Genomic DNA, 24573 nt, shown 5'->3' with positions numbered 1-24573 from the left:
ACCAAGGGCTCAAGTGGAAAGCGGGTGTTGTGAGAATGATGAAGTCAACATATGTACTAATGTGCTGGACACAAATGATGTATGTACGGATTGTGATGAGTTGTATGAGCCCCTAATAAAATGATTATTAAAACAAAAAGGAAAAAAAGGCTTAAGTAAAATGATTGACATTTTATGTTGGATGTGAGTAAAAATAACCATTTTCTCCATACTGCATAAATATCATGTAATTTCTGTCTAACACCCAAAAGAGCAGGCTTGGCATTTTATAAATTAATTCTACAGTTGATCTGAGTATGAACAGCTAATAATTTTTCAAAAGAAAGATTAGTAAGACAGAACAGCCCATATATGTACATCATTTTGATCATTAATAAACAAAATCCTGACAAAACAGTCAAAAGTCCCATATCCAGGTTGTCTCGGCTTCATGGCCTAGGTACAGGTGATGGACACTCTAGCTGCAACATTGGACACGGCGACAGGCTTGAGGAAGGCCTGGGACCGGTCATTGGCTTTCATTCTGTTATGTGGGTGGTTATTGAGTAGGGACTGACTTGAGAGCATCTAGTAACAGCAGTGACAAAGGTGTGACTTCATATTAGTGGAGGAAAACATTCATTGGGAAAAGAAATTCATTTAGGGAACAAGCCACTTTTACAGAGAAAAGGAGAACTGGACTTCATAGCATAGCCCCAATGGATTAAACATATAAATGCTTTCAAATGAATGAATAAAGTGAATGTCATTATTGCCATTCAAGCAATTCTGACTCATAACAACCCTGTAGATCGGAGTGAGTTTCCAAGACTGTAAATCTTTAGAGGCGTAAAAAGCCTCGTCTTTCTCACACTACGCGGCTAGTGGTTTTGAACTTCTGACCTTGCAGTTAGCAGCCCAGTGCTTAGCCCACCACACCACCTGGGCTTCTTAAAATTAATATAGTAAAATATAGTTACTGGGTATTCTTTGTACTTTGTTAGACATAAGGAGAGAATTGTGAGTATGACAAAGATATTAGATATTTGTTGTGAAGCTCAGAACTCTTAAATGAGGGGTGTAGAATTCAAAATCAGATGCTTGACCCTGTATTTTGAATGATTGCGTTAATAGTGTTCACTACTCTCCAAAGTCTAGACTGTAGAGAAGCAATACAAAAATACATTCACAACTACCCCACTGCCATGAAGTCCATTCCAACCCCTAAATGATGTTACAGGACAGAGTAGAATTTCCCCCATTGATTTTCCCAGGCTGTAAACTTTATGGAAGCAGACTGCCCCATTCTTTACCCACAGCATGACTGGTGGATTTGAACTGCCAGCCTTTTTTTTTTCTTTGAATACTTTTATTGGGGGAGCTTACATCTCTTATCACAATCCATACATTCATCCATTGTGTCAAGCACATTGGCTCATATCCTACCATCATCATTTTCAAAGCATTTTCTTTCTACTTGAGCCCTTGATATCAGCTCCTCCGTTTTCCCCCTTCCCTCCCCCGCCCGCCCTCCCTCATGAACCCTTGACAAGTTATAGATTATTATTTTCATATCTTACATCATCTTCTGTCGCCCTTCACCCACTTTTCCATTGTTCTACCCCCTGGGAGAGGGTTATATGTTGATCCTTGTGATCGATTTCCCCTCTGTCCCCTCCACCTTCCCCTAACCCTCCTGGTATCTCTACTCTCATTATTGACCCTGAGGAGTTTTTCCTTCCTGGATTTCCTGTGTCACAGGCTCTTATCTATAGCAGTGTGCATGTTCACTGCCGGCCTTTCAATTAGTTGCCAAATGCTTAACCACTCTACAACCAGAGCTCCGTGTGTGTGTGTGTGTGTGTGTGTGTGTGTGTGTGTGTGTGTGTGTAAAAGTTTAGGAGTTGTGACTGTTTGCTTTTGCTTTTAAAAAAAGATGTAATCATGTGAGTGAAATAAACATTTTACAGTCCAAAGTTAAAACAGCTTTGTAACCAATAAATATAACATGTCCATGCCCTGACTTAGTAAGAGAAGGCTTTTTCTCTTCATCTAGCTAGTTTATAGTGTACCCTATTGTAGAAATGTAATTACATGTCACTTTTCTAAGAGTAGAAACAAAATTTTATTGTTTACATCTAGACACAAGCTTTTAAGTGCATTTCACTTAATAATGCATTGAAGCTGTTGTAAATAGCCATCAAAATACTTTGTGTAATGTGAGCTCAAAAGTACAGTAAGTTTTTAAACACAGATTAAGATATTTAAAATCAAAATATAACTGTTGGTCTTTGTTCTCACTCAGGCTTCAGATTTTCCCCATAATTCCTCCTTGCTTTGTACTTCAGTGTTCAGAACTGAAAACAGGAACTGAAAACAAAGTCACGCAGAGATGCACCAGTGTCTATAGTCTTCCTAGGAAAACATCCCCTAAAAAAGAAGGACGCCCATGCTGAAGTGAGCAATGACTAGATCGAGCCTCCTGGCGGTGGAAGACTGACTGGCATACAGACTTTCCAGAAATGCCAGGTTTCTACTCGAGCTCGTCTTTCAGTTTTGCCTTTTGAGCCTTAGTCTAGGGTGTCCTCGTCTGTCTTTTCCAATCCTATCGACCTCACTCTTCTGCCCCCAACTTAAATGTGCTGACACTTCAGCTCTGTGGGCCATTAAAGACCTGTAAGCTCCAGAAATTGGAAATTGGAAAAACCAAAAGTGTGCAATCCTTAAAAGCATCAAATAGGATAAGTTCTCAATTAACTGCAGAACCACGGTAGATTTTGTTTTGTTTTTCTATCCAGGGGCTAATGTGTGCGACCACAGGCCATGTTTCTAACCCCGTCTTCGTTCTGACCACTGGGGGATGTGAAATGGATGACAATAATTCTTATTTTTAATTAAAAAAATGAAACGACAGTACTAGAAATAAACTATGCGATACATCCCAAAGTTAAAACTAGATAAATGCTGGATTCATTGCCTCTGCCAGTCCACAAAAGCAAGAAGTTGCAACCGATTCTCCTTTCTCTCATTTCCATTCTGTATTCCGGTGGTTTCTAGACGTTTGAACCTTAGGGAACTGTAACAGAGAAATGTGTGGCCCTGACAAAGTCATTGCCAACTTCTTAAAGTTTTTATTTTAACAAAACACATACAAACCATCAGAATAATGATGGTTATTATTAACAAAACACATACAAACCATCAGAATAATTTCATTTAAAATAAAAACAAACCGCTTTAGAGGAAGTCCATATAAAAGACATTCCTTGAATGGAAAACATTTAGTTTTATTTTTTTAATATCATTAATTGGATTGATTTTTATAGCTTTGCTGCAGAGGCATGAAAACTTGGAAACCACTACTTTAGACCCAAGACCATGTACTTTGAGGGAAAAAGAAGTTTAATCACCAACAATGAGAGTAGTGATACCAGGAGGGGAGGGTGGGGGGAGAAAGGGAGAGCGGATCACCATGATCTACATATAACCCCCTCCCAGGGGGCCGGACAACGGAAAAGTTGGTGAAGGGAGACATCGGTCAGTGTAAGATAGGAAAAAAATTATAGTAATTTATAAATTATCAAGGGTTCATGAGGGAGTGAAAGTGGGCAAGGGAGGGAGGGAAAAATGAGGAGCCAATACCAAGAGCTCAAATAGAAAATGTTTTGAAAATGATGGTGGCAACAAATGTACAAATGTGCTTAACACAACAGATGGATGTATGGATTGTCATAAGAGCTGAATGAGCCCCCCCCCAAATGATTTTTTTAAAAGTCTAATCAATGGAAAAAATAAGGCAGAGAAGGATAATATTTAATTTAGTCTTTTTCTACATAATAAATTAAGAAACATTTTCTAGCCATGATGGATATGTTCTTAATACTTTAGATTAGCTCAGGTTGTTCTAATTTATCAATTTATCTGACTTGTAAAGGGACTATGGCCTGGCATTTTTGCTCCTCTTTTTCAAGGAGAGTTAAGAAAGCTCTTTCTATTTCCGTTTCCATGCATCTATTGAATGTTAATTAATTCATAAGATACAGAGGCATCTTTCTACAACCAGGAATACTTCTATCACTGAGAACTTCTGTCCGAAATGCTCCATGCTTTTAGATAAGCTTGGTCCATTCCTAACAAGACTGAACCACAGCAAACTTAAAAGCCATGGAAAAGACAATGTCAGTTCTTTTCAATGTATTGAAGTCTTGTGGTAAGAACTAAAAAAGGTCAAATGTTGAGTTTTGTACTCTTACATGTCAGAAAATGAAAATGCAGCTAAAATTCCTTTGTCAGTGATGGTATTTGAATTGTTTGGGGATGATACAGTAGTCCTAATACACTCATCCATTCAAGTTTTGACTAACTCAGATCAAAGAGGCTTGGAAAGGTCACTAGAGCTGTTATGCTAATATCTGTCACCCGTGTGTACAGAAAGCCCAAAGTGTTGCCCAGAATGCAGCAGTTTGGTCCTTGAATGCCTTTGATCCTTATCTGGAATTCAGCTAGCATATGTCATGTAATTGAGGTATGGTCTTTTATTGCTACAATTAAAACTTTCCAAAATGCATTAAATTATCCCCACCCAAGCTTAAAGTCTTGGCCAGCCATTGTTTAAAAGTTAGGTTAGTGATTTGTGAAATGATGTGGTTGACTTTAGCTTCTCCTTGCCCCCACACCCTCCTTGTAAGTGATTTCTCTTACAATTTTCATTTAAATCTCACCAAACAGCATAATGGTCTTAAAGTTTGTTTAGTCCTCTGACTTCCTTTATCACATAGAGATGGCAAACATTCTGTTGCTAACCTGAAGTGGCTCCAAGCGGCAAGACTGGAAGGATATTAAACCAGTAAAAGCTTATCGCCTGATTCATTGATATGCTGTAAATTCCAGGCTTTTCATTTTGCTTTTGAGGATTGCCAGAAGTCAACACATTAGTAAGCAATTTGCTGACATTAAGATGGATCACTTACAAAGGCCTCTTGGGTAAACAAAGTTCACCTAGGCCCTTTTGTTAGTATTTTTTTTAATGTTTAGCTGGTATGTTACTTGTAAATGACCAGAGATGGCTTTGTATCAGCCATAACACAAGCTCTGAGTCACTTGAGCTATAAAAATATATGAAATACATGAGACTTAAAGGAAAAAACTCATCAGACATTCATTCATTCTACAAATGGAATCTTTAGTGCCTGGTGTCTGCTCCTGCAGTTGTTCCATCCAGTGGATTCTGGCTCCGGTTGGCACTGTCTCGCAGGGTTTCCAAGGCTGGAATCTTTAGGGAAGCCTAAACACTGCCACCCTGCCGCCCCGCCACCCCACAGCCCCACCGCTCCATCATGCTTCCGGGCAGCCGCTGGTGCCTGGGAGGCCTGACGGCTTGGTGAAGAGCCCAGTGCTCAGTCACTGTGCCACCGGGGCTCCTCAATGTCTATAAAATTCATAATTCAAGAGGAAAACTCAGTTGTCTTTCCCTTTTAATTAGGAAGATCATTTGGCCCATACAAACTATAAGGAAGTAAATGAAGAAGGAGCCCCCCACCACACACAAATTTAGCATTCAAGATTATTGAATAACAGCTACACTTAAGAGAATGCTTTGAATTGACTTAGTAAGGAGCCAATAAATAGATACTAATTTGTTAACTTTTAAATAGCTGAAGCAACAAGAGCAAGGTCAATTAATCCTGGCTCACCTTCAGAAGTTTGCCACAAAACAATATATGCTCATGTCAATATCCAAGGCCAGATGTTGCTTTTTATAGAAGCTTGACACTGAAAGTAACCTCAAAATCATTGCCGAACAGGCATTCTTGTTTGTCTTTTTTTTTTTAAGCATCTTCAAAAAGAGAATTGTACTGCCCTCCTTTGGCGTGTACACATTTAGCCATAGATGTGCCCTCATTCCTAATCTATCACAAATGTGCAAATAATAGTGCTATCGAATGATACACAGGGCACTGGGCTAAGGGTTCTACAAAGAAGAATCAGGTGCCTCACTGAATTTCAGGTACTTATTTGAAGAGATAAGAAATACACACAGGAAAGAGATAACTCCCACTAGTGGGTGATAAGTGCCAAGTGAAGGGGGCAGAAGTCGGTGGCAGAGTCGAAAGAAGGGAGGGAAGAGAAATCACTCTGGCTGAAGTAGACTAGGAAGCATATGGAGAATTTTCAGTAGTCATTCAAACGACTGAAGTCATGGAAACAGAAATATCAGAGTTATGCACAGACTGCCGAAACTAGTGCGGCCAGACCAGAAGATTCCTATAGGAAAGTACCGAGGAATAGGGTTGGAGCCGGTAGAAAACTATGGAAAGGTTTTGATCAAGCAAATCAGGTGCAAACTCTCTCTTTAGGTATAGTGAAGCTTTATCTTCAGTGTCAAGGAGCTACACCATAGAGCAGCGGTTCTCCACCTGTGGCTCGCGACCCCTTTGGGGGTTGAACGACCCTTTCATCCCATTCATGACAATAGCAAAATCACAGTGATGAAGTAGCAACAAAGATAATTTGATGGTTGGGGGGGCACCACAACTTGAGGAACTGTATGAAAGGGGCGTGGCTTTAGGAAGCTTGAGACCCACTGACATGGAGTCTTGAGAGCAAGGTTAATGGCAGAAAAACAGACTAAAGAAACAGCCTGGGCTCCCCGCAGAAACCAAACCCACTGCAGCAGGGAGCCGTGTGGGACTCGGAATGGCCGAGACGACATCTGTAAGGGAGAAGTGTCCTCTTTCTCTCGCCGTCTGAACTGCTAGCCTTGCAATTCAGTCTTGCCCCCGAGCGCCGTGCTACAGAGCCCCGTAGTCTTAAGGCATGGCCACACTTCCCCAGCCTTTGACTCTTACATATTCCTCCGTCTTTCTTCCGCTGCGCCTCCCTCCCAACTCCTAATCTTGTCAGGGTCCCTCCAGTCGCTTTCCGCCGCCTCCTCATTCTGTTCTCATGATCTCGTCCTGCAATTTTTAACATCCCTTTCTGGTGAGACTCTGTCGACCCTCAGATCTACTGCCCCTAAATGGATAAAAACAAAACTCACTGCCACTGAGTTAATGCCGACTCCCAGTGGCCCCTATAGGACAGGGTAGAACTGCCCTGTGAGCTTCTAAAACTGTTACTCTTTACAAGAGTGGAAAGCCTCATCTATCTCCTGCACAGAGATTGGTGGTTTCAAACTCAGGACCTTGAGGATCACAGCCCCACATGTAACTATTAAGCTACCAGGGCTCCACAGTGCCTGCTTATTATATAAAAGTAAAGCAATCCTAAACTAATTTGAGGCCCAATCCTTTTAGAAAGTGTCATAATCATTTTTAGCACTCACGGCACAGCAATTACAAGTGGGAAAGTAAAAAATATTTCATACAGATTGGATAACAGTTATCTTAATTGTGCCTAAACACCATTAAGTAGAAAGAGAATTGTTAGTTCTCTTATTAAAAAGAAATGCTGCTTAGTTTGCTTAAATGAAGTAAGATTTGGTAGCAAATTTGAAAATGATATACCTCTGACTGAATCTTAAAATATAAATGCCCCAATAAAATGATGAGAAAATAATAATAAAAAGAAAGCTAAGACAAAACAAATAAATAAATAAAATGGAAACAAAATAAAATACAAATGGAAACTTTACTCAGCTGTATTAAAATACCTTTAAAATCAATCAAAACTGCTGTCAGAGACTGACCCTTGGAGTTTGCGCACATTACAGAGCTTCATTCTAAATCACCAGCTCCTGTTTCCTAGTTCCTCTGCAGGGATATGCCGGGTGGGTGTGGACAGTCCACACTCGTTCATCAAGTGCGCAGGGGTGGTGTCTGTGCTGCTTCCTGTCCACAGTGCTGGAGGAAGGAAAACTCGCTGCTCAGAGTGGTCCCTGCCTTCAGGGAGTGGGGTGAGAAAGACAACACATCAAATACTGTGTTCAACCTAGAAATGTCAAGAAATAATAAATATCATGAATACAAATATGAAGAGTAAGAGGGTGGAGAGGAAGTTGGGGAAGAAGACTTTTTATAGAAGGTGAAAGTGGTTGAAGAGACGGACCCCCTGCAAGAGGCGTATGCTGTGTTTCGAGAACCAAAGAGCAGTGTTGCTCGTGTCAGCCGGCACAAGCGAGTGCTCCCACACTAGGAGACTTCTGAGTAGACAAGAGAATCCCTTTGTTGGGTGGTAAACAGATGGGGGAAAGGGGTCTCCATCTGAAAGAGGTTCAGTAGGAGGCTTTTGCAAGTTGTGAGAGATGGTGGTTTGGACTGGGCTGGTTGCTGTGTAAATGCTGAGTGCTCCCATGGGAAAGCGTTTCCGAGGTCAGTCATTGGACTGACAGACTAGAAGTGCCCTCCAAAGTGTTTGCATGGCTGTGGCCTTTTGAAGGCCGATTAGCAGGCCTCCCTTCCAAGGTGCCTCAGGGCTAGACCTACCAACCTTTTCGTTAGTAGCGTAGCATTTAGCCATGTGTGCCACCCAGGGACTCTTCTATAACGCATCCAGAAATGTTTTCTGATATCCTATTTGGCCTTCAGTAGTTACTATTAGCACATATTTCTTCTTTCCTTTATAGAATATAAATTGCTGGAAGGCAAGGAATGTTGTATGTCATATTGAAAAGATTTTTTAAATGAACGGAAACTGTTGCCATCTAAATTCCAACCCACAGGAATCCCTGTGCTCCTGAGTAGAGTTGCTCTCTGTGGAAGCAGATTCCCCACTCTTACTTCCATGGGGCCCCTTTGAATAGTAACTGAGCACAAACTGTTTGCGCTGTTCAGGACGCTATTAAAAATTTCACCTCGCATTTTGTTAGAGTTTAATATCTCCATTTAATCTTTAAATCCTCTCAAGGGTTTAGTACAGTGCACTGACCACATCAAAACCCAAAGCCATTGGCGTCTAGTCCATTCCGACTCCACTTGTATTCAGAGTAAAACTGTACTTAACTCCACAGGGTTTTAAATAGCTGGATCCAAGAAGGAGCCCTGGTGGCATAGCGGTTACTCTGCAAGGTCAGCAGTTTGAAACAAGCTTCCTGGTCCTCTGGAGAAAGACTGGGCCTTAACTACTGTCAAGAGTCACGGTCATGGAAGCCCACAGGGGCAGCTCTACTCTGTCCTGTATGGTCACTATGAACTAGCATCAACTTGATGGCAGTGAGGTTATGTGGTTTTTTTGTTTTTATCTCAAAAGAGGACAATTTTATTTAAAAAACAAAGACAAGTACAATATGCTCATGCAGTGCCTGTAGGTGTCAGTTGTTCCAACAGAACAAGGACATATAGTGTATGATTTAGAATCAGGAAACGTGTGCATCGGGATTGCGTCCTTTGGTCGCATCTTTAAAATCTGTATGTTGAGAACATAATCTAAGAAGTTGGACTGTAGGAAGAAAAACAATGCATCAGATGGGAGGAAGGCTTATTAACAACGAGACACACAGATGACAAGACTTTGCTTGCTGACAGTGAAGAGCCCTTGAACCACGTGCTGATGAAGGTCATAGATGTCAGCCTTCGGTATGGATTGCAACTCAATGTAAACAGGACCAAAATGCTCACCACTGGACCAACAAATAGCATGATGATAAATGGAGAAAAGACTGAAAATGTCCAGGATTTCATTTAGTCGAATCCATAATCAATGCTTGTGGAAACAACAGTCAAGAAATGTGTCACTATATTGCCTTGGGCAAGTCTGCTGCCCCAAAGCTTTCTTAACATGTTGGAGAGCAAGGTGGACACTTTGAGGACGCAGCTGACTCGAGTCATGGTATTTTCAATTGCCTCACATGCGAGACGGAAGGAGAATCCGGGCATTGAATGGCGGTGCTAGTAAAGAATATTGAAAATACCATGGAATCCCCAAAGAACAAATGAATCAGTCTTGGAAGAAATGCAGCAAGAATGCTCCTTATCATCCCCTTACAGAAGGGTCACAGGGAGGAGACGAGCCAGTCAGGGTACAGTATAGCAATGATGAAACATACAACTTTCTTCTAGTTCTTAAATGCTTCCTCCCCACCCACTATCATGATCCAATTCTACCTTACAAATCTGGCTGGACCAGAGGATGTACACTGGTACAGATAGGAACTGGAAACACAGGGAATCCAGGGCAGAAGAACCCTCAGGACCAGTGCTGAGAGTGGTGATACCGGGAGGGTGGAGGGAAGGTGGGGGTAGAAAAGGGGAACCGATCACCTGGATCTACATATAACTGCCTCCCTGGGGGATGGACAACTGAAAAGTGGGTGAAGGGAGACATCAGACAATGTAAGACTTGACAAAATAATAATTATAACTTATCAAGGGTTCATGAGGTGGGGGGGAAAGGGAAGGGAGAAAATGAGGAGCTGATACCAAGGGCTCAAATAGAAAGCAAATGTTTTGAGACTGATGATGGCAACAAATGTTCAAATGTGCTTGACACAATGGATGGATGGATTGTGATAAGAGTTGTACGAGCCCCCAATAAAATGATTTTTTTAAAGTGCATGCATACTATTGGAGCTTAGTTAGCATTGTCCTAAACTAGATTGGTTTAAACTAAGATGTGTACTATAACCCCCAGCTACTAACAAAATAACTCAAAAATAAATAAATACAAATGAACCAACCAAAAAAAAATGCTCCTTATAAGTGAGGGTGATGAGACCTCTTCTCACCTACTCTGGGCATGTTATCAAGGGAGACCAGTCCCTGGACAAGGACTCGTGCATGACGAAATGGACGGATACAATGGCTGCAACACCGGTCTCAAACAGAACAACAATTGTGAGGGTGACAACAGTCGGCAAGGTTTTGTCCTATTGTTCACAGGGTCGCTATGAGTCGGAACCGGCCTGACAACACCTAACAACATTTGATCAGCGAGCAAAAAGTTCTAGGCTGGGTCTAGCTTCCAATCACCAGACATCAGCACTAGGAAACTGTGGCATTGTCCAGTGAAAGCCCTCCATAAATTAAAGTAAAACAATTCCAGAACAGGATGGGGATAGGATAGGACTAATATTGTAAAATTATCATTGCTCTCAATTTTTTATTTCAAATGTATTCCTTGGATTTATCACCAATCTAACTTTTTTTGTTAATCTAGCTATATGTACAAGAGGGCTTCAAAGAGCCCATGGAAATTTTTTATCTTTCCACTAAGGCCCTTTGTATTATCTGGATGTGCTGTTTAAGTAAATAGCTATGTAAGACCTTTTACCAAAACATTAACTTTAAAAAACAGAGATTTAAAGACTCAAGAAAATTCCTCCCTTATGTGTATACCCAAACTTTCAATCAGTGTGTTAGTTTTCCCCTTCATTTTTGTCCTTCTCAGTTCACAGAAATCAGTCACCGAATATTATGTTCATATGACACAAACATAGACGAGCTCTTTTCAGAAATTGATCACTGCTTAGCTATTAATAGACGCGTTCTCCAGCAGCTGGAAGAAAAATGTGGCCATGGAATCACAGAAAAGGATTGGGATAAAATTCAAATTCGGGTAAGCCTCGTCCACAATCACACCAGTGACCAAGAATTTGACACAGTGATATTTGAGGAAAATTTCAGCTGAGTTTGTTCATTTCTGGAACATTCATTTTGGGGTAAAGCCTACCAATGCCAAGCCCAGAATATTTTCTGCCTAGCTGTGGTCTAGTCCAGCAATGAGGCCCAAAGGCTCCCTCGGGCCTTAGCCTCGAGGACACTGATCATTCCCAAGGTCCCTGTACTTCACACCCTAATTGGAATATATCGTTTTATGAAAAGTGAAGGTGTTTAAGGGGGAAAAAAATCACTCAAAAATTACAAAAGTAGAATGTTTTAAAGCATAGCAGCTATTCGTCAACTATCTTGAGAAGTACTATTTATCAATTTTGCATTTTATAAAATGTTATGGAAGAAGCACAACAGCATGTGTGACCACGAGCTGTCAAAGGGATCAGGTACCAAGCATCCAAGAACAAAAAATCTTATCATTGTAAAGGTGGGTGAGTGCAGAGTAGAGACTCCAAGGCCATCGGTGGGCAACTGAACAACCCCTTACTGAGGGGTTGTGGGGGGGAGACGAGTCAATCAGGGTGCAAGTTATCAACGATGAAACGTAACTTTCCTCTAGTTCTTTAATGCTTCTTCCTCCCCCACTATCATGATCCCAATTCTACCTTACAAATCTGGCTGGACCAGAGGTTGTACATTGGTACAGATAGCAACTGGAAACACAGGGAATTCAGTATAGATGACTCCAGGGCCAATGGTGAGAGGGGCAATGCCTGGAGGGTGAAGGGAATGTGGGGTAATAAGGGGGAACCAATTATAAGCATCTGAGTATTGCCTCCTCCCTTGGGGATGGACAGCAGAGAAGAGGGCGGAGGGAAACACTGGACAGGGTAACTTATGACAAAACTATAATAATTTATGAACTATGAAGGGTTCATGAGAGAGGGGGGAGTGGGCAGGGAGGGGGAAAATGAGCAACTGATATTAGGGGCTAGAGTGGGAGGCAAATGTTTTGAGAATGATGAGGGCAACAAATGTGCATATGTGCTTGACACAATGGATGTATGTGTGGATTGTGATGAGAATTGTACGAGCCCCCAATAAAATAATTTTTTTAAGTTGTATGTCAGAGGTGATCTCTATGCCACTTCCATATTTCATAAACTATATATATTTTTCATTCTCTCTATATGTATACATATATAGTTATGTTGTCATTGTAGCACAGTTACATTAAGTAACTTCCTGTTATGATAGGCCCCATAACCACACTCCTGTCCTCTCCTTTGTCGCAGGCACTGCATCAGGAGATCTACGAATGCTCCATCTGCCTCACCCCACTCTCGGTGTACAATCATTTGCAGAGTGCCTCTCCCGAGGAAAGCCACAACCAGCGTTCTCGTGAGACTGTGCTCCTGTCTTGCTCCCATATGTTCCACCACACTTGTCTTCTTGCTCTAGAAGAATTTTCCTTGGGAGAAGTGTATACCTGTCCTCTCTGCCGCTCTTGCTATCAGAAAAAAATTCTCGAATGCTGAATTTATATTTAGGAAAATTCTGGGGACGAAAATGTTGTCTTAATTTTGGAAGAATAACACACGTTCTGGATTAAGTACTATAGGCTAATTGATTGTCGAAATGAACTATTAGTGCATGTGCATGAGAACTCTGCCTATATTTTTAAAACTGGTTACTTGTCTGGTTTTAGACTTTTCCTCTATTAAAAAACAAGCTGAAATGCATGACTTTCATAAGGTGAAATAAATGAGGAGTCACTAGAAATCTGAGGTCCAGATCTTCTGTCATTTATTGATTTGTCATCATCAGCCTTCTGAATGATCCGTAGCTGGCTTGGAAGAACATTAAAGTTACTGACCACTTGTCAATTCTGATTGGCACCAACTAGTTTGACCAGAATTTGACAATACACCGGTCTTCTGAACCCAGACTCCATTACACTGTTACTTTGAATATGCTGCCTGACTAACAAGGACACTGAAAATACTATTAAGATATGTTCAAATATCTTCCATTAAAGCCACCCCTAATACTTGCTTTGTAATAACTGCTTTATTTCTATGTAATATATGACTGTATTTTTGACCACTTAGAATATATAAGCTGAAAATTAAAAAACAAAAACAAAAAACATTCAGTGGTACTTAACATTACATCATAAAATGACAAATCAGGGAACTCAGGGGACTATGACCACTGGGTAACAAGCTTGGGAAAATCTCTTCAACAACTACCAGAGAGATCCCAACAGGAGGGAGGACTTATGCTCCCTGGCAGCCAGAAACACAACTGAAAAGCTGAGTCCACCGTTTCTTCATGTCGGAGGTAGCAATACCTGTTGACTCCGACCCACTACCTTTCATCCTTGAGCAGTGGCCCACGCCGTCTTCTGTGCACGCTTTCTCCTTCCCAGCCCGTAATCAAACCCAAACCCAACTAGACAACCATCTAACCTTGCTGGCCTCTGGGGTCCTGCGTGGATAGCAGACTTCATGGGCAGCATGAGGTAGACATCCTCACTGTCAAGCAAAGCTTTTCATCATTTTTTCCCCCTTCTTGTTTCCTCTCAAGTACCCCTCCTCCCAGACCCTCCCTCCCTGGGTAGTAGATGAGTGCACAGGGATCCCCAACCACATGGTGGCCTTATCTTTGTTACCTTTATTTCTTCCCCCCTTGGGTTTTTGATCTATTTCAATATTTAGTTCTTCTTTCCTCGTACTCTCCTACTTCCTGTACACCTGCAACCCTGCCCCCTGCAAAAACATAATACCTAAGCCTCCAATACATAAGCCCTGCAGATCCAGGAAAATCCACCAAAACCATCGTTATTGTTCCAACCGGTTTTTTTCTCTTTTACTCCCTGGGAGCACAGATCCACCCATGTCCATGTTACCATAGCAACACAACTCCAGCACCCACTCTTCTTCAACATCACGCTGGAAAGTCTTAGGCAGAACATTCCTGGGGTGAGGTCCAGGTAATATGGCAGTCGCCAGACCAAATCCAGGGATACATATGATAGCCAAGTAAAGGGGGGGGGGAAAAAAGAAAAAGAAATGGGTATCAGGGGAACAGGGCACTAACCCACCCAAGGAGAGGGTATCGTTTATATCTCCACAGGGAAAGAAGGACCAGACCTCAACCCGGTGCTCCAAAATGTGAATGCAACATACCTGCATGAAGCAGGGAACCAGTAGAGAAGTCTGAGGGGGCAGCGCCAATCCCCAACTACATGGACAGTCATCCCTCCCCCCAGAAGAATTTACTTCAGAGGACAGCACTTAAGCTACAGCTCAGGAAGAGGGACATGTCTGATCAGAGCTCACAGGGGCAAATGAAGGGGGAAGAAGAGAGAGTAGAGCATATCCTGGCCCACCAAGCCTTGAGGACAATATCCCTGCTCAGAGCAACCAATGCACAGAGAGGACAATATGGCCAGCCCCACTATGAGACACTACATTCCTCACTGACCCGTAGCCCTACAGAGGTCAACACTGGAGACATAATGGGGGAATTGCACCCAAACTGACCCCACCACACCGAGGCAAAACACTAAGGGTGTGCAACAGAACAGCAAGGGGAGCAGAGCAAGGAAGTCCTGAGGGAATACCAAAAATAGACTTTGGGGCCAGGGCGTGGTACCTCATAAGATTTGACCAGAAAACACCCCTAAAGTTCAACAAACAGACCTTGAGCTATTTATAGGCCTTTGTGTGTGTGTGTCATTGGTTTTGTTTTCTTTTGTCACTTTGTCTTGCTCTGTCTTGTTTTTGTTTTTTGTTTTGTACATATTATTATCTCTACAGGTTTATCTAGATAAGATAGGCTGGATAAACAATCTGGAGGAGAAAACAATGGGACTGAGGGTTCCTGGGGGGGGACATGGGAGAGGAAGAGGTGGGGGAAAGGAAGTGGTATTAACAAATCCCGGGACAAGGGAACAAAAAGTGATCCAAAATCAATGGCGAGGAGGCTGTAAGAGGCCTGGTAGGGCTTCATCCAAGGCAATGTAACCAAGAGGAATTACTGAAACCCAAATAAAGGCTGACTGAGTATGATAGCAGGACAAGAGGAAAGTAAAAGGAAATAGAGGAAAGAACTAGGAGGCAAAGAGCATTTATAGAGGTCTAAATACAGGCATGTACATATTTAAATATATTTATATATGATGATTGAGAAATAGATCTATGTGCATATATTTTTAGGTTTAGTATTAAGGTAGCAGATGAACATTGGGCCTCCACTCAAGTACTCCTTCAATGCAAGAACACTTTGTTCTAATAATCAGATCTAATTATCTGAGATGCTCACCTTTCAGACATGATTGCTATCCTGAATTCCATGTGTTGGGAGCTCTTATCTCTACCAATGTGTGTGCTCTGGTCTAGCCAAATTTGTAAGGTAGAACTGAGTCATAGTAGTTGGGGGAAAGAAAGTATTTAGGAACTAGAGGAATGATGTGTGTTTCATTGGTTCTACACTGCACTTAGTTGAATTGTCCCTTCCTTGGAACCCTTACATGGGAGTATGTCCAATTGTCTACAGATGGCCTTTGAGTCTCCAATCCAACCCCCTCTTTCACATCGATATAATTGTTTGTTTTGGGTCTTTTGATACCTGATAGCTGATTCTGTCGACACCTCATGATCACACAAGCTGGTGTGCTTCTTCCATGTGGGCTTATTTGCTTCCCAGGTAGATGGATGCTTGTTGAACTTCAAGCCTTTAAGACCCAGATGCTCCATCTTTTGATAGCAGGGCACCATCCACATTTGCTTACGCACCCATTTTGTCTTCAGCATTCGTGTTGGGAAGGTATCAAAGAGTGCCAGGTTATTAGAACAAAGTGTTCTTGTGCTAAGGGAGGCCTTGAGTAGAGGCCCAAAATCCTTAACATATGAATATATGTACATTGACCTCTATCCCTTTCATTATAATTTAATATATTTACATATATACATGCCTATAGCTATACCTCTATAAATACCTTTTGCTTCCTACTTCTTTCCTCTATTTCCTTTCACTGTCCTCCTATCCCACTATCATGTGCCCCCTTCATTCAACTCTTGGATACATTACACTTGATCAACCCCCACCAGGCATTTTACACCCTCCTCACCATCAATTTTTAGATCTATTGTTGCTCCCTTATCCCTGAGTTTGTTGGATCCCCACTCGCCCTCCCTGCCCCCTCCCCTCCCATATCTCCCTGGACCCGCTGATCCCGTTGTTTTCTCCTCAGGATTGTTTGTCCTACCTATTTTATATAGATGGACATAGGGCAAAAACAAAAACAAAAAAAGAGAGAGAAAACAACCAATAGTTCCAGGTCTGTCTTTTGACCCTTCTATATGTTTTCTGATCAAGTCTGATGAAGAGCCAAACCCTGTCCTCCAAGTCAGGAGTCTATGTTCAGGATTCCTCAGGGACTTGGTCACTTTGCTCCCCTTGCTGCCCTATTGCACTCCCTTCACGCTTCACACCACTGTGCAGGGGGCAGACCAGACACATTCCGCACAACGTCTCCAGTGCTGTCCCCATAGCACGATGGGTCAGTGAGGGAATGTCGTGGCTCATGATGGGGCCGGAGCTATGGTCCTCTATGTGCATTGGCTACTCCAAGCAGGGATGTCATCCCCGGGGCTTGGTGGGCCTTGATGAGGTCCACTTCTCTCCCTCTCTCTCCCTCTTAGTTCACTCCCGTGTAGTCTGAACAGACCTGCCTCTCTCCCTGGGCTATATCTTCAGTGCACTCCTCTCCATTACCTTCTTCTGGGGAGGGATTAACATAGCTCAGCTTGAGCCCGGTCCCGTCATCCTCTCTGTTAGTTCACTAGAAATTAGAATATTTTAAGCAATGAGTAAAGACATTTATTGTAAGATAACAGAGATAGTAGGTTAACAAAGGTTCACTTCAGCAGGCATCACTTTTCCAATCAGAACATCAAAGAGCAGAGGTTTCTCCCTGTCTCCTGACAGAGCACAGGCCAACCCAGTCTGATTCCATGACCCCAGCGATGAATCTAGAGGGAATGTCCCCGAGATTCATGACTTACTCAGAGTGCGGGGGGTGATAGAAGGGCATGCCAGTGGACGTGTCCTCGCACCATTGTCCTGGTGACACAGTCTTACTTGCTACTGACAGACTGTCTTAGCAGGAGCCTGTCTGTTTTATCAGTCTTTTTCTCCAGCTTCCTCGTGGAATCTATGAGCGATCAGCTATTCTTCCAGTTAACTCCTTCATGCTTGACTTGGCAGAATCCATTTTTGATGCTTGTGACCAAGTATTTGTTTACATAGAAATCAGTGTTAGCTGTAAACAACAAGTACTCAGGTAAACCAGTGGGGGCGAAAGCTGGACTTAGATATTGGAGATAATGACCGTGAAAACCCCAGGAGTACTCAGGATGGAGTCTCAGGCACCTTCTTTTGCAATAGTCAATAGTCAACCAGGTACGTTTCTTACTGAAACTTGGCCAACTGGACTAGCATGCCCACACAAGGCTTACTTCCATGGAGACCTCCTTGCCACCACCAAATAATACAAAATGCCTTCAATTCTGTAAATCCGGACCAGTGAAAGTTAATAACTCATTTCAGTTCAAGCCACATTCTGTCCATGCTAAAAGAGCTTCATCCCTTGCAGCTGTGGAGCTGAAGTGGTAATAAAAATAAAGAAAACTTTGATCCAATTTACATCATCAGTTGAATTCACAGCTTCATCAGGTCTCTTATATGAAATTTAGGTCATTGATTAAAAACAAGCGGGGGCCGTAAGAAATGTGGGTTCCTGAGAGAAGTCAGAGCAGTTGGATCGCCCTTGAGGTCTCCTTGGCAGATGCAGCAATGCCTCCTGCGATGCAGCTATTATTCCTCCCTCATTTGAAGACAGTGGAACGAATTCTCTTAGCATCCCCTCTTCACACACCCATGTTTGTTTTTAAGTACATGTCACTTCAGAATCTGAGGTCCTTAAGTAGAGCAATTGTTTTAAATGCTCAGCTGCTAGTTAGATGGTTAGCAGTTTGAACTCATGCGGAGTGATGGGCCTTTCCAGCTGATGGAGCAGTCCTGTTCTGCACATACTGGTTCGCCCTGAGTCAGAATTCACTCACTGGCAACAAACAACAATTAAGAGCCCAGCATGTCTTGTTTGAAGACAATTAGATCAATACCAAGTCCAAGAATAGAATGCTTACAGATGTGTGCCTCTGAGGACATTTTAAATTTTTATTATATATACATATGCACACATACATATTTTATATTCCATATAAATATATTTTAAAGTGTGTGTATATATCAAGAATCTTTACGCACAAGATAGGATCATGTTAAGTATTGGATATGAATTAAGATTGAAAGTAAGAAAAAGAGTAGTAAGAGAATTTAACTAATCTGTCAAAAAGTAAACAGATCAAGACAAAAAGAATTAAACAGAACCTAAAATAAATCAAAATAGATTTAAAAAATTATGACTTAGAATCTGTGGAACTTCTTTTCAGAGATCCAGCAAACATTTATATATATTGATGTATATCAGACAGATAATTTTAAATGAGAAAAATAAAAGCAGCATAATGTATTTGTGCTAGAATTATTGGTCCTATTCACTCCCTTGTGGTATATTACATCTCTCCCTTTGTCGTGCCCTCAAAGTGGGCATAACATCCTGCATTAAGAGTTCTAAAAGGATTAAGGTGATATCTAACAGAACTTGTCAGCTGGACAAAAGGCCTCCCAGAAAGATTAATGGTCTGGTCCCACAGAAACCCTATGGGACAAAAATACCCATAATTAAGTCTATTGAGAAAGGTATATTTTTAAGAGAATTATGGGTTTGACTTTTGTCACTGAAATCAAATACACAGAAAGCTAAGGGTTTGGGTCGAGCTAATTTGGCACAGGCACCATTAGCCTGGACTAAGAGCAACTGACACTGTTGGCGAGGCCGCGTGCCCCAGATGTTCTCGATGCTCCTCCTCTTCTCTGCGACTCGCTTCACCAAGCATGATGGCCTTCACCATGGATTGGTCTCTGCTAATTACCTAATCACATGCCCAAAATATGTGAGATGAAACCTCACAATCTTTGCTTCTAAGGAATATTCTGGCTGTATTTCTCTAAGGATGAAGTTGTTCATTTTTCTGGCAGTCCATGGTACCTTTGATACCATAATTCAAATGCGTCGAATTTTCTTCTTTCTTCAGGTTCCTTCTTCATAATCCAACTTTTGCATGTGTGTGAGGCTATTGAAAAGACAATAGCGTGAGGAGGATGTACTGAAGTCTTCAGAGTGGCATCCTGGCTCTTGAACACTTTAAGGTGGTCCTGTGCAGCATATTTGCCCCGTGTCATTTGACTTCTTGACTGCTGCTTCTGTGAGGATTGATTTGGGATCTAAGTAAAATTGAAACCCTTGACAACTTCGGTCTTTTCTCCAGTTGCCACGATGCCATCTACAGGTCCAGTTGTAAGGATATTTATGTGCTTGACACCGAGTGGCAATCCATATTGAAGGCTGCATCTTTGCTTTTTCATCAGCACGTGCTTCATTCAAGTCCTCCTACACTTCAGCACCATGGGCTGTGCCATCGGCATGTCTCAGGTTGCTCAGAAGCCTGCCTTCAATCCTGATGCCTTGTTCATCTTCATCTAGTTCAGCATCTTGGATTATTTGCTCAGCATACAGATTGAATACCTACGATGAACGGACACAACCCTGATGTTCAACAACTCGGAACTACCTTGTTCTGCTTGAACAACTGCTTCTTAGTCTATGTACTGATTCTGGAGGAGACAATTGAGTGTTCTTAGAGTTCCATTCTTCACAACGTTTGTAATAATAATGCAGTTGAGTTCCTTTGCATAAGCAATAAAACACAAGTAAACATCTTTCGTCTGGTATTCTCTACTTTTGGTCAAGATTCATTTGACATTAGAATTGATATCCCTTCTTACATGTCCTCTTCGAAATATGGCTTGAGTTTTTGGCAGCTCTGTTGATAAACTTTTTCAGGTATTTTTTCAACAACAAAAGCCAATTATCTTCTATAAAAGTTTACTTGCCTGTGATAATAGATAGGGTTCCATGATTTCCAAATTCTGTAGGATCTGTGTTCTTTGGAATGGCATAGATATGGATTTCTTCCTGCCGGTTTGCTAGCTATTTGTCTTCCAAATTTCTTAGCTAGAATAGTATTTTCAGTGCTGCATCAGCTCATTGAACACTGCAAGAAATATTACACCAATCCCTGGAGCCTTGTTTTCCATGCATGCCTTTGGTTTGGATTTCTTCCTTCAGTTTTGCCGGTTCTTGATCACATGCTACCTCTTGAAATGGTCGAATGTTCTTTCTAGCATTAACTATATGCTTGTGACGTGCCAGTAGTGTTCAATAGTTTGTCCTTAGAATCCTGCCCATCAAGGCTTGAAGCTCAAAGTCAGAATATTTTCTTCAGCTCTTTTTCAAGAATATTTTCTTTCATCTTGAGATGTGCCAAGTCTATTCTTCCTTTGGGCCTTCCTAACTCCAGGTCTGCACACACCACGACCGTATTCCTTTTTGTCTTCTCCAGTTGAACTGTTCGGTTCAGCTCTTTGGCTTCATTATTTCTTCCAATCACTTTACCGACTCTATGTTCAAAAGCAAATTTCAGAGTTTCTTCTGACACTTACTTTGACCTTTTCTTTCTTTCCTGTCTTTTTAATCACCTTCTGCTCTTGTCACCACGTATGATGTTCTTGATGTCATTCCACTATTCATCAGATCTTCTATCATTAATATTCAATGAATAAAATTTGGTCCTAGGATGCTCTCTCAGGTGAGCTGTGTTGTTGTTGTTGTTAGATGCCATCGAGTTGGCTGCGACCCTATGCACAACCCAATGAAACACTGCACGGGCCTCTGCCACCCTTAGTTGTTCCTGTGCCTGAGCCCATTGATGCAGCCACGGTATCAGTCCAACTCATTGAGGGCCTTCCCCTCTTTCCCCACGCTCCACTTTACCACACACGAAGTCGTTCTCCCCAGAACGACTGGTCTCTCCTGACAATATGTCCTAAGTCTGTAAGACAAAGTCTTGCCATTCTTGCCTCTAAGAAGTACTCTAGCCTCACTTCTTCCAATACAGATCAGTTTGTTCTTTTAGCAGTCCATGGTACTTTCAATATTTTTCTCCAGCACAATTCAAATACATAGATTCTTCTGTGGTCGTCCTTATTCAATGTCCAACTTTCACATGCAGGTGATGCACTGGAGAATACCATGGCTGGAGTCAGGCACACCTTAGTGCTCAAAGTAACATCCTTGCTCTTCAATATTCTTTTTTTTTTAATTTTTTAAATCATTTTATTAGGGATTCATACAACTCTTATCACAATCCATACATACATCAATTGTGTAAAGCATATTTGTACATTCATTGCCCTCATCATTCTCAAAACATTTCCTCTCCACTTAAGCTCCCGGCATCAGGTCATTTTTCCCCTCCCTCCCTACTCCCCCCTCCCTCATGAGCCCTTGATAATTTATAAATTATTATTTTGTCATATCTTGCCCTGTCCGACATCTCCTTTCACCCACTTTTCTGTTGTCCGTCCCCCAGGGAGGAGGTCACATACAGATCCTTGTAATCGGTTCCCTCTTTCCAACCCACTCTCCCTCTACCCTCCCAGTATCACCACTCACACCACTGATCCTGTAGGGATCATCCACCCTGGATTCCCTGGATTTCCAGTTCCTATCTGTACCAGTGTATATCCTCTGGTCTAGCCAGACTTGCAAGGTAGAATTCATATCATGATAGTGGGAGCGGGGAGGAAACATTTAGGAACTAGAGAAAAGTTGTATTTTTCATCGTTGCTACATCGCCCCCTGACTGGCTCGTCTCCTTCCTGAGACCCCTCTGCAAGGGGGTCTCCAGTGGCCTGCTAATGGGCTTTGGGTCTCCACTCCACACTCCCCCCATCATTCACTAAAGAGACCTTGTGCAACAGATTCACCTAATACATGTATTGACCTCTTGACTGCTGCTGCAAGGAGCATTGATTGTGGATCCAAGTAAGACAAAATCCTTGACAGCTTCAACCTTTCCTCCATTTATTGGTCCAATTGTGAGGGCTTTTGTCTTCCTTACACTAAATTGTAATCCATACTGAAGCCTACAATCCTGAATCTTCATCAGCAAGTGCTTCAAAATCTCCTCACTTTGAGTAAGCAAGGTTGTGTCATCTGCCTACCGCAGTTAATGAGCCTTTCTCTAATCCCGATACCATACTCTACTTCATATAATCCAGCTTCTCTGATGATTTTCTCAGTATGGTGAGAGGTACAATCCTCATCCACAACTTTCCTGATTTTAAACCACGCAGTATTCCCTGTTTCTGTTCACACAACTGCCTCCTGATCCATGTACAATTTCCTAATGAGCACAATGAAGTGATCCGGAATTTCCATTCTTCTCAAAGTTATCCACAGTTTATTATGATCCATGCAGTCGAATGCCTTTGCATAGTCAATGAAACACAAGTAAATATCTTTCTGGTATTCTCTACTTTGAGCCAAGATCCATCTGTCATCAGCAATGATATCCTTTGTTCCACATCCTCTTCTGAATCGGCCTGAACTTCTGGCAGTTCCCTGTCAATGTACTGCTGTAAACATTGTTGATCTGTGTTGTTGTTGCTGTTGGATGATCTTAAGCAAAATTTTACTCGTGTTTGATATCAATGATGTAGTTCTATAGTCTGCGCATTCTGTTGGGTCACCTTCTTTTGGAATGGGCACAAACATGGACCTCTTCCAGTCAGTTGGCCCAGTAGCTGTCTTCCAAATTTCCTGGCATAGACGACTGAGTGCTTCCATGTTTCTACAGCTTTCTGAAACATTTCAATGAGTATTCCATCAATTCCTGGAGCCTCGTTTCTGGTTAATGCATTAAGTGAAGTTTGAACTTCTTCCTTCAGTACCATTTGTTCTTGCTCATATGCTACCTCCTGAAATAGTGGACTGCCGACTAGTTCTTTTTGGTATAGTGACCCTGTGTATTCTTTCCACAGTCAGAGTGCTCCTTAGAGGCAAGGATGGTGAGACTTCGTCTCGTGTACTTTGAACGTATTGTCAGGAGAGAGCAGTCCCTGGAGAAGGACATCATGCTTGGTAAAGTAGAAGCGCAGTGAAAAACATGAAGGTCCTCAGTGAGACAGATTGCCACAGTGGCTACAACGATAGGCAGCAATGGACTCCAGCATAGGATGGTGCAGGACCAGGCAGGGTAGGTATGGATCAGAACCAACTTGATGGCACCTAACAACATATTCGAGGTCATATTTTGGCTCTTGAAGGTGTGTTTTCATTTTCTTCAGCTTCAACCTGAACTTGCATATGAGAAATTTATGGTCTATTCCACAATTAGCCTCTGGCCTTGATTTGGCTGATGGTATTGAGCTTCTCCATCATCTCTTCCCACAGATGTGGTTAAATTGATTCCTGAGTATTTTATCTGGCAAAGTCTACATGTATAGTAGTTTTCATTTATGTTATTGGAAAAATATATTTGTGATAAAAAAAAGTCCTTGGTGTTTCAAAGCTCTATCAAGTATTTTCAACCCTGTTTCTATTACTAAGCCCACATTTTCCTACCGCTGATCCCTTCTCTTTGATTCCAACTTTGCATTCAATCTCCAGTAATTATAAAAGTACCTTGATTGCATGTTTGCCCATTCTTAGACTGAAAAAGTTGGTAGATCTCTTCAGTTTCTTCATCACTCACTTTAGTGGTTGGTGCATAAATGAAAATATCTGTATTAACTGGACTTATATTATAAGCATAGAAATATTATCCTGTCACAGAAAACATTGTATTTCAAGATAGATATTGAAGTTTTTGTGATGAATGAAGATATTATTCCTCATGAATGTGTCATTGCCAGCATATTAAACCATATGGTTGTCCAGCTCAAAATGCCCAAGATCAGTCATTTCAGGTCACTAACACATAAGATGTAAATCTACTACACATATTCTGTTTCATTTTTGTGGACTTCCAATTTTCCCAGATTCCTCTTTCATTCAAGTTTTCATTAAAAA

The 24573-nt window shown here is 41.7% G+C and overlaps 1 protein-coding gene across 1 annotated transcript in view; it reads left to right on the top strand.

The window, feature by feature from the left end:
* RNF32 (ring finger protein 32) overlaps positions 1-13103 on the top strand; it is a 53302-nt gene extending 40199 nt beyond the window's left edge. Inside the window, exons 7-8 of the mRNA XM_004702331.2 lie at positions 11302-11469; positions 12761-13103. Coding sequence (XP_004702388.1) covers positions 11302-11469; positions 12761-13003 — 411 coding nt within the window. The 3' untranslated portion in view covers positions 13004-13103. The remainder of the gene's footprint in view (positions 1-11301; positions 11470-12760) is intronic.
* The last annotated feature ends 11470 nt before the right edge of the window (positions 13104-24573 follow it).

This window comes from Echinops telfairi, unplaced genomic scaffold (genome assembly GCF_000313985.2).
Source record: "Echinops telfairi isolate 266 unplaced genomic scaffold, ASM31398v2 ScPeMD7_31;HRSCAF=116, whole genome shotgun sequence".
In the NCBI taxonomy this organism is placed as follows: domain Eukaryota; kingdom Metazoa; phylum Chordata; class Mammalia; order Afrosoricida; family Tenrecidae; genus Echinops; species Echinops telfairi.
Note: the sequence above shows the minus strand (reverse complement) of the source record. Positions and strands in the feature narration are given on the sequence as shown.